We start from the raw sequence: 14892 nt of genomic DNA on the forward strand, positions 1-14892 counted from the left end.
AAGGAACGAGACGTCGAGGGGACACAATAGACAAGAAGGAGGCCCAAAAGGCCGCAGCGCATCGTGAGGTCGCAGGGCCTGTGGTCTCCACCCGGGACGTCCGTCCGACGCGGGCATCGCAGGCCCAGAAGGTGGCGGGGCGCCCGCACTGAACTGGAGAAGAGCGGAGACGCGCTGATGCTGGGGAGACCCGGGCCGGGGAGACGGCCGGGGCGGGGGGCGGTGGGGTAGGAGAGGGAGCAGGGACCCCAGACCGGAGGAGAGCTGCGGGCAGAAGGGCCGCAGTTCCAGGAAGGCGCAGGCCGGAGGCCCGGGCGGAAGAGAGCCCCGGAAAGCTGGGGAGGCCGCGGGGAAAGGTTTGCGGGGGGCGGGGCGGGGGGCGAGCACCCCACACGTGCGCTACGTGCTGCGCGAGCGCTCCTCCCCCGCCCCGGCCGCGGGGAGCAGGGCCCGCCCCCATCCTTCCCGGGCCCCGGCGGTGCGTGGGGGCTGGGCTGGGGGAGAAAGCTCGTCGCCCCCCAAAACTGGGCCCCTAAGCGACCGGAAGGAACGCGGAGCGCGCCCCTCACAGGGCGGCGGCCCTGGGGGCGCCAACCGGGGGATGGGCTCGGGCAGGTGGGGACAGAGCGGGCCGGGGGAGGATGCAGACCCCGGAGTGTGTTCCGAGGCTCCCGGCTGCACGGCGGGCGGTGGGGACGGCGGGGCGGGGTGTCGGGAGCAGGGGGGGCTCCTGGGGACGTGGCACTGCGAGCGGGGCTGGCTCCGCCTGGGCCTTCCGGGCTCCGGCCCCGCTTTCTCCCGGGAGCCCGAGCCTGACCCGGCCCAGGCCTCGCGTCCCGAGTCCCGCGAGCCCCTGCGCGGTGCCCGCCGTCCCGGGCGACCGGTCCGGCCTCCGGGGCGCCCCGTGGCCCCGACCAGACAATGCGGCCGGGCCCCGCCCCCAGGATCCCGCGACCAATCGGCGCCCGTGGCCGGGCTCTTTAAAAAAAGAAGGTCCGGGCGGCGGTGCCAGCTGGAGGATCCCTCCGCCATGTAAACACGCATCATAAAGGGCGGAGGCGCGCCCGCCCGTCCGTCCTCGCACCGCCCCCTGACGTCACGGCGTCCGCCTCACCTGGGAGCCCTGCCGCTCCTCGCTGGGGGCCACCGCCGGAAACTGGGGCGCACCTGGGGCTGGGAGCGGAGAGGTTGCGGCGGCAGCACGGGCCACGCAGCTAGCGGGTGTTCCGAGGCGGGTTCTGTGCGCCCCAGCCAAGTGGGAGGCATAATTCACGTGTCTACAACTTTCCTCCAAGTGATGCCCACCTGGGTCGGAGGGTGCCAGTGTTAAGTGTGACCGGTCTCGAGGCCCCCCAGGGCAGGAACTCCACTCCGAGACCCTCAAAAGCTCAGCCCGCCCTTGACAAAGGTCCACAGGATGGTTGTTCTCCCCATTTTATTACGAAAAAGTGAAAACATTTCTGCAGCAAACTCCTCTATGCCCACCTAGATCCCACCATGAACATTTGATAACTCGCCTGACACTGGCGACTTTCTCTTAACACGATGCCACCTGCCCTTGGCTTGGTCTGCAGCCAGTGGATCCTGGAGGGCCAAGGAAAGGCTGCCTCTCCAAGGACCCCCTGAAATCTCGGGGGGCCAAGTCTTTCCGGAAAGAGTTTATTGAGGAGGCTTCCCCTCTTCCCCCCTTTCTGGTTGAGGAATCCTTAAGGCCAAGCTGGGCTAGGCCTCTGTGGACCCCTCCTAAGGAGGCCCCAGCAAACAGTCCTTCCCCAGGGGGTTGGCTGCTCTCTGGATAAAAGAGATCTTTTTAGTGTTAAGGCTTATCTTTTGAGTTTCCCCTCTCCCCTTTTCTGGGGCAGGGCCCTACATACCCCCCCCCCCCCAAAAAAAAAGTGCCTAACGTGTTCACGGCTGAAAGTTCCTTAACCTCTGTGTGCCTGTCGCCTGCTCTGCACAGTGGGGATGGATGCTAGCAGTTCTCACCCCACAGGATGGTTGTGGAGCTCCGATAAGCCAACAGACTCATGTAGGCCAAGCATTCCTCACCCACAGATAGCTATTTATCATGCATATACATGCTAGTGCTCCAGACGGACACCCCCTCTTCCCATGTCTCCCCTCGGGCCTGCGGGGTCTCCCCCCTGCACCAAAGACCCCTCCAAGTCACCGCGTCCGGAGGGGACCACACTGTGCCCCTCCCCAGCTGACTGCCTGGCTCGCCAGCCGCGGGCACCCGAGTCATCCCGAGGCCTCCACGTCCGTCCCCCCCCCCGCCCCCCCCAATTGATCGCCACGTCCCCATGGTACCTCCTACGTCCGCATCCCTTCCTCCTGAGAACAGCACGCTCTCTGGTTCTGGGAGTATTTCTAGTCTGTTGCTCCTCTCCCGAGCCGCCTCACCCCCATATTGCCCGTGAACCCCTCTTTCTCCCGCAACACCGCCGACCTCCCTAAACAGAGGCCGCATCCCTAGGCCCCGTGGACTTGGCCCATGACTTCACCACCCCGTGCCTCGCCGTCCTCCTCCGTGAAATGGGAATAAGGGGCCCGGCCTCCGAGGGTGGCTGCGTGGAGGGGATTCATCATGGAAGCTCTTAGGAAGGGGCCTAGGACGGGCGGACGCTCAGGATTAGCTGGGTGTTCACGTGTTCACGACCCTGTGCTCCCCTCCTGGGTGTCACCACGGGGAGCTGGGGCCTGTGCCCCGGAGGGTCCCCCGAGGGTGCACCTCCCCCGCGGCACGTAGCACCGTGCGCGACACTCCGGGCGCAATGCGACCGCATGCCCCCTCCCACGCCAGAGGCGGCTGGTGGGGGGCAGTGCCCGGGGCGCGCAGGGAGGGGTCCGTGGAGGCGGGACCGCGGGGCCCGGCCCGGCCCGCCCTCCCTGGGGGCGGCGGTGGGGGCGGGGCGGGACTCCTTTTCCTGCCGCGGCGCGGAGGAGCACAGCGTGGCTGCGCAGACGCGGTGCCGCCATCCGCGGAGGGGGAGGAGGAGGAGGAGGAGGAGGAAGGCCGAGGCCCCGCGGAGGCTGAGCAGCCCGGCCGCCGTCCCCTCCCGCAGCCCGGACCCCGTCCTCGTCCCGCGCCCCCCGAGCCGCGGCGATGGAGCCGGCCGCCGCGCCGCCCTCCTGCCCGCGTCCCGCGCCGCCGCTCGGGGGCCCCGGGCCGCTGGGCGAATTCCTGCCGCCGCCCGAGTGCCCGGTGTTCGAGCCCAGCTGGGAGGAGTTCGCCGACCCGTTCGCCTTCATCCACAAGATCCGGCCCATCGCCGAGCAGACGGGCATCTGCAAGGTGCGGCCGCCGCCGGTGAGTGAGGGGCCGGGGCTGCGGGGAGCGGGGGCGGCGGGCGCGGAGGCCGGCGGGCGGGGACGTGCGGGCGGCGCGGGGCGCGGGTGCGGGCGGGGAGTCCCGTGCGCGCAGCAAAGTTTCAATATGGCGGCGGCCCGGTCCTTTGTGTGGCGGTGGCGGCAACGGCCTCACCTGGGCCGCGCTCGGCCGGCACCGGGGCACCGGGGGCGGCCCCGGCACCGGGAGTGCGAGCGGCCGGGGGACGGGTGCGGCGAGCGGGCGGGGAGGCGGGTGCGCGGGGGCGGCGCCAGGCGGGACCCCCTTCGGGGATGGGCCGGTTCCCTGCCCGGGGCTGGGGCGCCCCCTCGTGCCGGGGCCGGGGTAGGTGGGGGCCCTTAAACGGTCCCCAACGGCTCCAACGTCCGCGGAGCAGAGCCCCCGCCGGAGTGGGACGCGCCCCGCACCCTCCACCCCCACCCCCGCCTGCCTCGTGGGGCGCAGGGGCCGTTGGGCCGGACGGCGGTTGGACGGCGGGGACCGTTGGGACGGGCTTTAACTGCCGCTGCGACGGCCGCCGACGAGTCGCCCCCTGCCCCGCCCCGCCCCTCCGGCCCCTCCCTCCGCAAGGCCCGGCCCCTCCGGCCCCTCCCCGCCCCCCAGCCCGGTCCTCCCGGGGCGCCTCCGCCGTGACCTTCGCAGTTGCAGCGACTCCCTACGGCGATCCCTGCGTTTGGGGAGCTGTTTTCAGCGAATTCCCCACTAAGAACCCCGTATTTCAGCTGCCCCCCCCAATTAAGACACCGACCCCCGTGCTGTAGTTTTTCTCAAGTTTGCAATCGGACCCGACCTGCGCGCCCAGGAAACTACCGGCCCGCCGGGATGGGGGGTAGGGGGCGGGGGGCTGGGAAGCGGGGCGCAGCCCGGGGTGGTGCGTTCAGTGCGCAGGGACCCGCACGCGTCGTCGCGGGCCTGGCTCCAGCCCAGGCTTCGGTCTGACGAGTGCGCGTGGTTCAGACGCGGGGCAGCGGGGTGGGAAGGGTGCCAGCAGGTAGTGCTCGCTGCATTCGTGGGGTTTACGCAGGCGACGGGCAGCCGGAGAGAGTTCTCGGCCACCGGAACGTGGAGTTCCGCCCCCGGGAGTGAGCTGCCCGCGACGCGCTGTGGGAACGGGGCTGGTGAACCCGGGCCCGACTTCCTCGACGCCTTTTCTGGGCTTTTCCCCACAAAGATGGCTGGGTCAGGGGCTCAGGTCCCGGCTTGGCTCAGATGTGCATGGTGGTCCCTGCAGAGTGTGCGGTCGCGTGGGCTTCCCACGGGCGGTGGCGACACGAAGGGCACCATCTTGGGTGGAGAGGACGCCCCGCAGCCCCGCAGGCAGCCCCGCACCTGGCCCTGCTCCCCGGGCCCTGGCGGGCCTCGCTGCCTCCTTTGTCTCCAACTCCTGGGCCCAGGGCAGAGTTGGGGCCGCGCTTGCTGCGGGTGGAATCACAGGAGGAAATCTGCGCAGAAGTGTAGCTCTGGAGGGGGGTCTTGTGGGAACAAAGGCTCCCTGGGAGGTGGAAACAGTGTTTCAGAAACTTGTGTTTTCGGAAGCTAATTGCGAACAAGTGGCTTCGTATTGTAGAAACAGAGTAACGAAAAGGAGAGGTGTGGCGTGTTCCGTGGCAATGGTTACATAATGTCTGTGTTTCTAGGTGAGTTTTGCTCGCTAAGTTTTGGACCCGGAGTGGCTGTTAAAATGGGGGCCGGTCTCCTGGTGTTGTGTGGTTAGGAGGTAAGGGCAGGAATTACAAAGCTTTTGTTTGCTTTTGTTCTTGGGTCTTCAGTTAGTGGCTTGTAGGTAGTGGGTAGCTGCTTCCTCAGTGAGGGAGGGGCCTAAACTGCCTTCCTTTTGAAACCATGGGGGTTCTGCTCCACAGAACTTTGTGGAAATGTAGTGAGATACATGTGATAAGGGAATTAAGATCACTACTGAGGTCAAGGTTGAGAGGGGAAGTGGACCTTGGTTTCCAGTTCCATCAGCTCTGTGGGATAACCAGGCTTGTGTCCTGGGCTGCTTTCTTTCACTCTTCAGTTACCCTGACTTCTCATTTTGTTACCTTTAAAATGCAAATTTGCGTTTCCTTCTGGATGTACTCAGGCGTCTTTTTAAGGATAAGTTCCCTTTGCCATGTCACTTTGTGGTGTGTGGAGATGATAATTTTAGGCAGACATGGTTGACTTGGGCATCTCCCAAGTTTGATGGGAATGTATTGATGGCTTTAATAACTTCCTTCCTTGCCCTCAGACGTTTGGCCATAGGAAGGCAAGATTTCCCGAGTTTCTTCTGTGGCATGTCCAAAAGTCAGGGATTTAAGTCACACCCCAGATGGCACAGGAGGCACATTTTTTCGCCTTTAACTTCCTGTGGTCATTAATTTGATCCCTTCATCATTGTAGCCAAAGTGTAAAACAGTGTTTAACACAGTCAGCATCTTTGAGTGAGCCTATTGGTTCCACCCGTAGGAACAGATAAGAACTAAACCCTTTTTGTGTGCAATCGAAGTGTTAGTGATATGGAGCTCGCTCCCGCTTATTCCAGCCTATCATTCTCCCTAATTTTCAGTTTGCTTGATTTTGTTGTTAATCCTCACTGGGGGATATATATGTTTCCCACTGGTTTTTGGTTTTTTTAGAGAGAGTAGAAAGAAGGGAGTTGGGGAGAGATGGCAAGAGAGAAACATGAGGGGGGGGGGATTGGTTGCCTTCCGCACACGCCTGGACCAGGGCTGAGGACCGAGCCTGCACCCCTGGTCATGTGCCTTTGACCAGAGTCAAACTCGGGACCTTCAGTCCAAGGGCAGACCTCTATCCACTGAGCAAAACCCGCAGGGGCCGATTGACTGACCTGGGCCAACCGCCCCTGGTTTTCTGTGTGTGTGTGTGTGTGTCTGTCACAAAATTTTCTGCAACTGTGATTCTTTGGCCAAGTGAAACCCTTGACATTTGGAGAAAAGTCTTATTAATAGGAACATTCTTAAGTGAAGGAAGAACATACAATTACTTTAAAAAATAGCCGCTTTACGGGGGCCGAAACCGGTTTGGCTCAGTGGATAGAGCGTCAGCCTGCGGACTGAAGGGTCCCGGGTTCGATTCCGGTCAAGGGGCATGTTACCTTGGTTGCGGGCACATCCCCAGTAGGGGGCGTGCAGGAGGCAGCTGATTGATGTTTCTCTCTCATCGATGTTTCTAACTCTTCTATCCCTCTCCCTTCCTCTCTGTAAAATATCAATAAAATATATTTTTTTAAAAAGCCGCTTTATTGAGATATAATTCATATACCATACAATTCATCCATTTTTCATGTTTTCACAGAATTGTACAACCATCACCATAGTCCGCACTAGAACATTTTTATCACCCCAAAGAAACCTCATACCCATTTGTGAACTTTTTTTAATCCTCACCTGAGAATATGTTTATTGATTTATTTTTATTTTGAGAGAGAGAGGAGCGGGTGGGGGGTGGGGAGACAGACAGACGGACATCAGTATGAGAGAGAAACATGGATGGATCGCCTCCTTATGTGCCCTGACGGGACTGGAACCTGCAGCCTAGCTGTCTTCCCTATGCCAGAGCCGTCACTTTCAGGCGTGAGTTACACACTTTTATTATGGAAATATTCACGCATCTGCATGAGCGTGAGGAATAGAGTGCCCTTAGCAGTGTTCCTGGATAGGAGAGCACAAAGCAGACGCAACAGGCTGAGAGTGAACTCGTGACCTAGCTGTGGTCTGACCTGGGGATGAGTGGGTTTGGGCAGCTAGGAATGGGGTGCCAGCCTCCCGTGAGTGCTGGTCACTGTGTCCCGTTAGGGTGGGGTTGCATTTCCGTCTCAGTGGTGGTTTCGTTGCGTTGTTGCACGTTGGGTGGAACCTGTGTGGAACCTGACTATCTTCAGGCCGCCTCTTGGCACTCTATTGGGGTGGTGGGTGGGGGCATTCTCCATTCTGCTCTTGGTCCCGTTTCCTCCCCGCCAGGCTTTACCGACTGAACAGGGCTGGGAGTCGGGACTCACCAGGAAGTAGAATTAGTCCGCTTCTGGAAAGGGAGTTTCACGGAAACGAATCGAAAGGCCCCAATGAGTTGGGTCAGGTTTGACTCTCAGCCCGGACCGCAGTTTCTCTGCAGCAGAATTGCTATCTAATGTGTAGGTAGTACCAGCTAAAGAACCATTTACCAGTCAGGTCACTGGAAAATGTTTTCTGTCAATACCCCTAAAATCTAAGCGCTCTTCCCCTCACAAGAATAACTTCATTTCTCCCATGAAAGACCAGTTAACACTGCCAGGCAGAAGATCACATAATGAATGCTTTTTAGAACTTGTTGATTTCATTTCACTTGGCAATCTGTTACTTTACAACAGATGTAAAACTTAAGTACTATTTCGCTGGGATAAAAAGTTTTATCAAGGGGAGAAAGAGTGGATTTTTATGTGTTTTTAAAAGTCAGTTTCTCTTGTGCAAATGGAGGAGTAACTGCTTCTAAATCTAAAAAACGAATGAGCGGGTAGAATCTTGAATCTAATTCCATCATGACCTCGGACAAAGTTATTTTTCCCCTAAGTAAGCGTAAGGGGATCTGACACTGACCTAGGGCTGCTGTCGGATTAATTAATTGATGGCTTGCAAGGAGCTTACCCCACGCGTCTTTGCGTACCGCGAGGAGACTGGGGACAGACGTAGCGAGACGGGTTAGTGCCAAATACCTGTCCCTCGTTTTCTCCTCTAGTGAAGGGATTTAAAAAGTGAAACTTGGGAAGTGAAACGCCCTCCCAGCATCAAAACGAGAACATACAGAATGTAATTCTTCCGTCGGTTTGGGCCAGTGGTCGGCAAACCCATTCGTCAGCAGAGCCAATATCAACAGGACGATTGAGATTTCTTTTGAGAGCCACATTTTTTAAACTTAAACTTCTTCTAACGCCACTTCTTCAACATAGACTCGCCCAGGCCGTGGTATTTTGTGGAAGAGCCACACTCCAGGGGCCAAAGAGCCGCCTGTGGCTCGCGAGCCGCAGTTTGCCGACCACGGGTTTAGGCGGAGCTTTTCCGTGCCTGGGAACTTAAAAAAAATTAGTGTGGTAAATTATTTCAGGAAAGTTGCAGGTTCGTGTGTGTTATGTGTATTTAGAGTAGTGTGTGTACACAGGCAGGAGCTGGTATTTGGTGAGTTATGTGTTAAGAAGTGTTTAAAATTATTTAATTGCCCCTAGTAAGGGGTGGCTGTGATGCTGTGGAATCCACTTCTTGCCTGACAGGAGGGTAAATGGATTGAGTTTTAAATATTCTACAATTAGCCCTAACCGGTTTGGCTCAGTGGATAGAGCGTGGGCCTGCGGACTGAAGGGTCCCAGGTTCGATTCCGGTCAAGGGCATGTACCTGGGTTGCGGGCACATCCCCAGTGGGAGGTGTGCAGGAGGCAGCTGATCAATGTCTCTCTCTCATCGATGTTTCTAGCTCTCTGTCCCTCTCTCTTCCTCTCTGTAAAATATCAATAAAAAGTATATATATATATATATATATTTTTTTTTTTAAATATATTTTATTGATTTTTTACAGAGAGGAAGGAAGAGTGATAGATAGTCAGAAACATCGATGAGAGAGAAACATCGATCAGCTGCCTCTTGCACACCTCCTACTGGGGATGTGCCCGCAACCAAGTTACATGCCCTTTGACCGGAATCGAACCTGGGACCTTTCAGTCCGCAGGCTGACGCTCTTCCACTGAGCCAAACCGGTTTTGGCTAAAAAGTATATTTTTAAAAAATCAATAAAATATATAAAAAAATAAATATTCTACAATTATTTTACTTGTCGAAGAGGCGAGGGATGGGGTAAAATTCACAGGCTGGATTGTATTTATTTTATTCTTTACTATCAGGCAGACCTAACAAAAAGCTAATTAGAACTTCTATGTAATCACACAAACCTGGGTTCTCCAGTGCTTTGTTAAATAAATGTGCTGTTATTGGACCTGGGAGCATTGCCTCTGAGGCGGACCCATATACTAGCATACTTTGTTTCCAGAGTGGTTTTTTTTGTTTGTCTTTATCTTGAATCTAGAAATTCCCTTGACACTGCTTTCGAGATGTACGGCATGTTCTTCCCAGGGTGCCTGTGTCAAGTTTCACATCTGTCAGTGTTGGAGTTGAGTGGTGGACATGCTGCAGGCTGAGCTGAGCATTCCTGTGTGAATTCTCGCCTTCGCACCAGCTTGACCAAATCATAGCGTTAAGAGAACTGAAGTCTAAAACCTCGAGTGCTCTGAACACTTGGTTCGAGCCTTTATTAAGCATATTCCTATGAGGCATACATACTCCAGACTAAAGATACCCAAACATTACCATTTTACTCTAATCTCATTACTCCAGAAACAAAGAACAAATCCCAATCGAAACCACATAATTACAAGGTCTTTAAGGCAAGATCCTCCCAATTTTCTGTGTGGTTGTACCAGCTCATCATTGGTGATATTTAAACCAGATGGTACCGCCTCGTCCTCGCCAGCTCTCACTCGGAGGGAGGAGACCGGGAGAGCAGGATCTCCTAGGGTTTGCATTCTGGTGTCTTAATTTAGGGTCAGAGGGGCGGGGGTGGAGGTGAGAGAGACATCTGTGAAGAGCACTTTGGGAGTGCATATAACCTTCAGTTTGTAAGACTCCAGGTGTCCCCAGCTTGTTCTTCTGGAGAGGCTCTTCGCCATATGATGGTACGTTTTGGACAAATTGAGGAGAGTCACCAAACTCCAGGGGGAGGCCGGCATCGGGGCTCTGGGGTGTGGGTTTCGGGGTTGAGACAGTTGTACTTGACGGCAGCCCATTCTTCTGGGTTCCTCCACACCTGTGTTTTTCACCACTAACCTTGTGGCTGTCCCAACCTTCATTTGCAAAAATACCTTTTTTTCTTATATAATAGATCATTGCTCACCAAGATTCTTTGAGGGGGCAGGGTTTAGAGTTTGATTTAGAGCCAAGGTAATTTGGTTTGGAAGTTGGTTGGTATTAGAGAATAGAGACCCCGTGGAAAGGACACTAGGGCAGGAATAAAACATTTGGCCTCTGGTACGTGTTCCTCCTTGTTGCTAAGGTGTGACAGTTTTATAGATGGAGACTGTGCTGAGCCAAGTTAAGGGACTTGCCTAAGATGTCAGAGCTATGGAAGGGCAGATGAGGAGCTCCACAGGCGGTGTTCTTCCAGCACGGGGGGCTCCCTCACAGATACAGAAGTCACCCAGCTTCTCTCATCTCCCCTCCCAGCTTCCTCCTGGCCGTCCAAACACAGCTGCAGGGAAACCAGTTAAGAGCGTAAGATGCACGTGTATGACATCATCATACCACTCCTTTTAATTCTTTCCTACATTTTAATTTTCCCATCACCATCTATCCCCCCTTTACCCTCCTACCTCCCTCCTCCCCCTGCAATCTCCACACTGTTGTCCATGTTCATGAGTTCCTTTGTTTAGTTTTGCTCAACGTACCCTGTCTTCTGTCTATTATATTTGTTTGTAAAATTTTATTTATTTTTTACAATATACTTTTAATGATTTCGGAGAGGAGAGAGAGAGAAACATCCATGATGAGAGAGAATCATTGATCGGCTGCCTCCTGCATGCCCCCTATTGGGGATCGAGCTCGCAACCCAGGCATGTGCCCTTTACTGGAATTGAGCCCGGGACCCTTCCGTCTGCAGGCCAACGCTCTATCCCGTGAGCCACACCAGCCAGGGCTGTCTATAACATTTAAATCCTACCTTCATTTTTTTAGTTTGTCAATATGCATGAGCGTGGCCATTTCCTGTGCTGTTGATTGGTTGGCTGGCTCATGTGTGTGGAAACCGTGGCTCATCAGTTTCACTGACCACTGCAGAGCCCGAGCGTTTGAATTTTAAGTAGCTCCTCTGGTCATGCTGAAGCCCAGCCAACGGGGCTACCTGGGCCGGCGCCTTTCCAAGTATTCAGTGTTCAGAAATGAAAACGTTCTTTCAAGGAAGCAGCTCTGTGAAGCTGGACTGATGCGTTCGCCAGGCCTTTCCGTCCATGGTCATCACTTTCACAGTGTCCTTACCCTTTGGTCCTATTGTGTTAATACCACGTATGTTTGCAAACGATGGTGTTGGTGTTTTCGGGATCATTTTGGTGGTAGGACTTGGGGAACACTGGTTTGACATGCGTGTAAGGAATGGTGGCCTTACACACCGGTCAGGCATTGACTGTGACCTGTGAAAGGAGACAGCACGTGAAAGGCTGCTTCTGATACCTGGTGGGCAGTTCGCTGGAAGGACAGGTGGGACAGGGCACCCTTGCGGCTTCAGTGAGGGCAGCTGGTTTCCGAGTTTGGACTGAGGACGTGGGAGGGTTCGAAGACCCTTTCAGCAGGTCCAAGGGAACTTCCTCTTGTCAACTAAATGCCAGTGACCATCTTTTCTTTCTATGTTTGAACCAAAACAACAACCGATGGGCTGCGGGAGATAGGAAGACCCAGCTTATCCTATTGAGCCAGATACAAAGAATTGGACAACGTTTGCGAAATAAAACAACGCCACTATCTTTTGCTTAATAAACGAGTTGACTTTTAAAATGCCTTTTAATTTCTAATGTGATAAAAATGAATAGCTGTTTCTCATACAAATTAAAGCTCTTGGATGTCCTCACCTTTTAAGTTTAAAAAGGGGTCCTGCCCTGGCTGGCTTGGCTCAGTGGATAGAGCGTTGGCCTATGGACGGAAGGGTCCCGGGTTTGATTCTGGTCAAGGGTGCATGCCTGTGTTGTAGGCTCAATCCCTGGTGGGGGGCGGGCGGGGGGGCTGCAGGAGGCAACCTATGGACAATTCTCTCTCATTATAGATGTTTCTGTCTCTCCCTCTCCCTTCCTGTGACGTCAGTAAAAATATATTAAAAAAGGGGGTGGGATCCCGAGGCCAGAACTTTGAGGGAGGTTGTGTTAGTAAGAAGGGAACGTTGCTTAGGCAGAGGCTGGACTCCGTAGGAAAGACGCCGCGCTCAGGAAGAGGGTTCTCGCTCGTCCAGGAAGAGGCCGTTGTGAAACCTGGAGAGGGTTTGGTAACGGCTTCAGCTAGTTACCATCTTCCCTTCCATGAAGTGAAAAAGTACAGTGTTCCACATAGCCAGCAGGCCCTTTGGCCCCCTTTGTCATTCCATTAAGTTTTATTGTCCTTCGTGAACCCCTTTGTCATGAACCCCGCCCACATCTCCCTCAGATGGCCTGGTCTTAGCTGCTGCCCTCTCCGGGCAGGCCCCCTGCTGCCCTCTCCCGGGCAGGCCCCCTGCTGCCCTCTCCCGGGCAGGCCCCCTGCTGCCCTCTCCCGGGCAGGCCCCCTGCTGCCCTCTCCCGGGCAGGCCCCCTGCTGCCCTCTCCCGGGCAGGACCCCGTCCAGGCGGCCCTGCTCATGGAGCTGCCACGTCTCAGAGGCTCTTCTTCGCGTTAACGGCTTCTCAGACTCTTCCTGGTTTTTGACGACCTGGTTTTCGGTTTTGAGGAGTGCTGACCGGCTGGGTATTTTGTAGAATTTATTTCATGTTTTTCTCAAGGTAAGACTGGGTGTATGAGCAGCGGAGTTGTTGTGTTTTTTTTTAAAGGGACATCTGTCCCTTCTTGCAGTCTCTTCCTGTTGTCTGGGAGGGTTTAAACATTAAAGCTGTGGGAGCTTTTGAATCCTCTCGGTGAAGGGAAACCCGTGCCACAGTGCGAACCTCAGTTGATACAGTTGCCATTGAAGTAAGGAGTGGGTGTGTTTTTACTAAACAGTTCTTCTCTTTGTTTACAGAGTCTTGTCACTAAGTTGTCTTGATTGGCAACGTTTTAGCAGTCAGCTTTCGATTTCCTCCTTTTCACCTCCAGCTCTACAGGGACATTTAAATTCGGCTTTCCTACAGCCATTGCTGTAGGGCGTCCTCTCAACACGCCAAGGTTGTGAGTTCCATCCCCAGACAGGGCACATGCAAGAATCAACCAGTGGTCCTAGCCATTTGGCTCAGGGGATGGAGCGTTGACCTGTGGACTCAAGGGCCCTGGGTGCGATTCCGGTCAAGGGCACATGCCAGTGGGCTCCATCCCCAGTAGGGGGTGTGCAGGAGGCAGCCAATCAATGATTCTCTCTTCATTGATGTTTCTCTCTTCCCCCCCCTCCCCATCCCTTCCTCTCTAAAATAAGGAAAAATATATTAAAAAAAAAAAAGAATCAACCAATGAATGCACCCACACGGAACAACACATTGGTCTCTCTCTCTCTCTCTCTCTCTCTAATCAATAAAGTAAAAAGAAATTAACTTTCCTAATTAGAATTTTTACTTGCTCAGTGACATTTATTGAGCACCAGTAGCACTGTTTTATGAAGGCAGTTGTAATTTTTAATTCCTCTTTGCAAACCGTTGTTACCCTAACAAGTAGCTGGTGTCGCCTGTCGAGCCAAACGAAGCCCCGTTCTTGAGAGTCCAGGCTGCTGTGCTCGGGTTGATCCCCCCCAAACTGCAGGATGTGAGATCTGGACCATTGAAGGAGGCCGGAGCAAGCTTCCCTAAAGCATGGGTGTTTTGTTTGTAATGAACACTATTGGAAAGTAAAGGAAAGAACCTAAACGTATCAGTTAAAACCCTAGGACCCGGGTTTTAATTGGAAATAATTTTTAAAATGCCGGGGTTAGAAGTTCTTATAACACAAGCCTTTGCCTCGTCCCCAGGATTGGCAGCCACCGTTCGCATGTGATGTCGACAAGCTTCACTTCACGCCCCGGATCCAGAGGCTGAACGAGTTGGAGGTACTGTCTTCACTGCCGACTGCTGCGCTGGGGCCTGGGTCAGGGCGGGGGGTGGGGGGAGCCCCTGGCCAGAGGCTCCCCCACAGGGCTAGTGGTTTTAGTGAAACTAAAATTGGCCAAATCACTGAAGATCATGGTAAAGAAAACGGCAACGAGGCCTTTGCAGCAAACCCATTTTCATGGAAAACACCGATTTTTGTCCCTGGTTGGCCTATTCTTTCATCGCAATCCACATTCAGATGGCACCCACACGGATTTAGGTTTTGATAGGACTGTCCTTTGAGAACCATCTAAAGGGAGAGATTCTTCAGCTCTGACTCTCTTCCAAATACACATCTTCACCCCAATTTGCTAGCACTTCAGTTTCCCGACGAGTGAGCTGGGCTAGAGAGAAGGGCGGGGTCTCAGCCCCGTCTGCTGAGACTGACTGCAGGGCGAGCAGGGCTTGGTGTGGGTCACGGAGGAGGCAGGATGCTCGCCGTCATGTTTGCTGATCTGATGTTCGCTTTGGACCAGACCACCTTTTGTTTTTCTCTGCTAAGCAGACGTTCTTAGCTTAGCGGGAACGTGTGTCCCCGGGATTCTGTGGCACCGGTGGTGGCAGCACTGGCGTGCATTTTCAAGTTGAACGTGAACGACAGGAGATAGGCATAGCTTTGAGGTCTTGGAAGGTGGTTGGGAAGGTCTGAGCATTGCTCTCAGTTTTGTTCTTGTGCCAGTTAAAACTTCTAAAACTGCCTAACATTTTACAAGGAAGGAAAAGAAAAATGACAAAATTTTAAAGGA

General features: G+C 54.8%; 1 protein-coding gene across 2 annotated transcripts in view; it reads left to right on the forward strand.

Moving 5' to 3' along the window:
- Window positions 1-2971: 2971 nt before the first annotated feature.
- Window positions 2972-14892, forward strand: part of KDM5B (lysine demethylase 5B) — a 41101-nt gene continuing 29180 nt past the window's right edge. For both annotated transcript variants that reach the window (XM_080651109.1, XM_080651108.1), the window contains exons 1-2: window positions 2972-3310; window positions 14029-14106. In XM_080651109.1, the coding sequence (XP_080507235.1) occupies window positions 3107-3310; window positions 14029-14106 (282 nt within the window). In that variant the 5' untranslated portion in view covers window positions 2972-3106. The remainder of the gene's footprint in view (window positions 3311-14028; window positions 14107-14892) is intronic.

This window comes from Plecotus auritus, assembly GCF_963455305.1.
Source record: "Plecotus auritus genome assembly, chromosome: 14".
NCBI classification, from domain to species: domain Eukaryota; kingdom Metazoa; phylum Chordata; class Mammalia; order Chiroptera; family Vespertilionidae; genus Plecotus; species Plecotus auritus.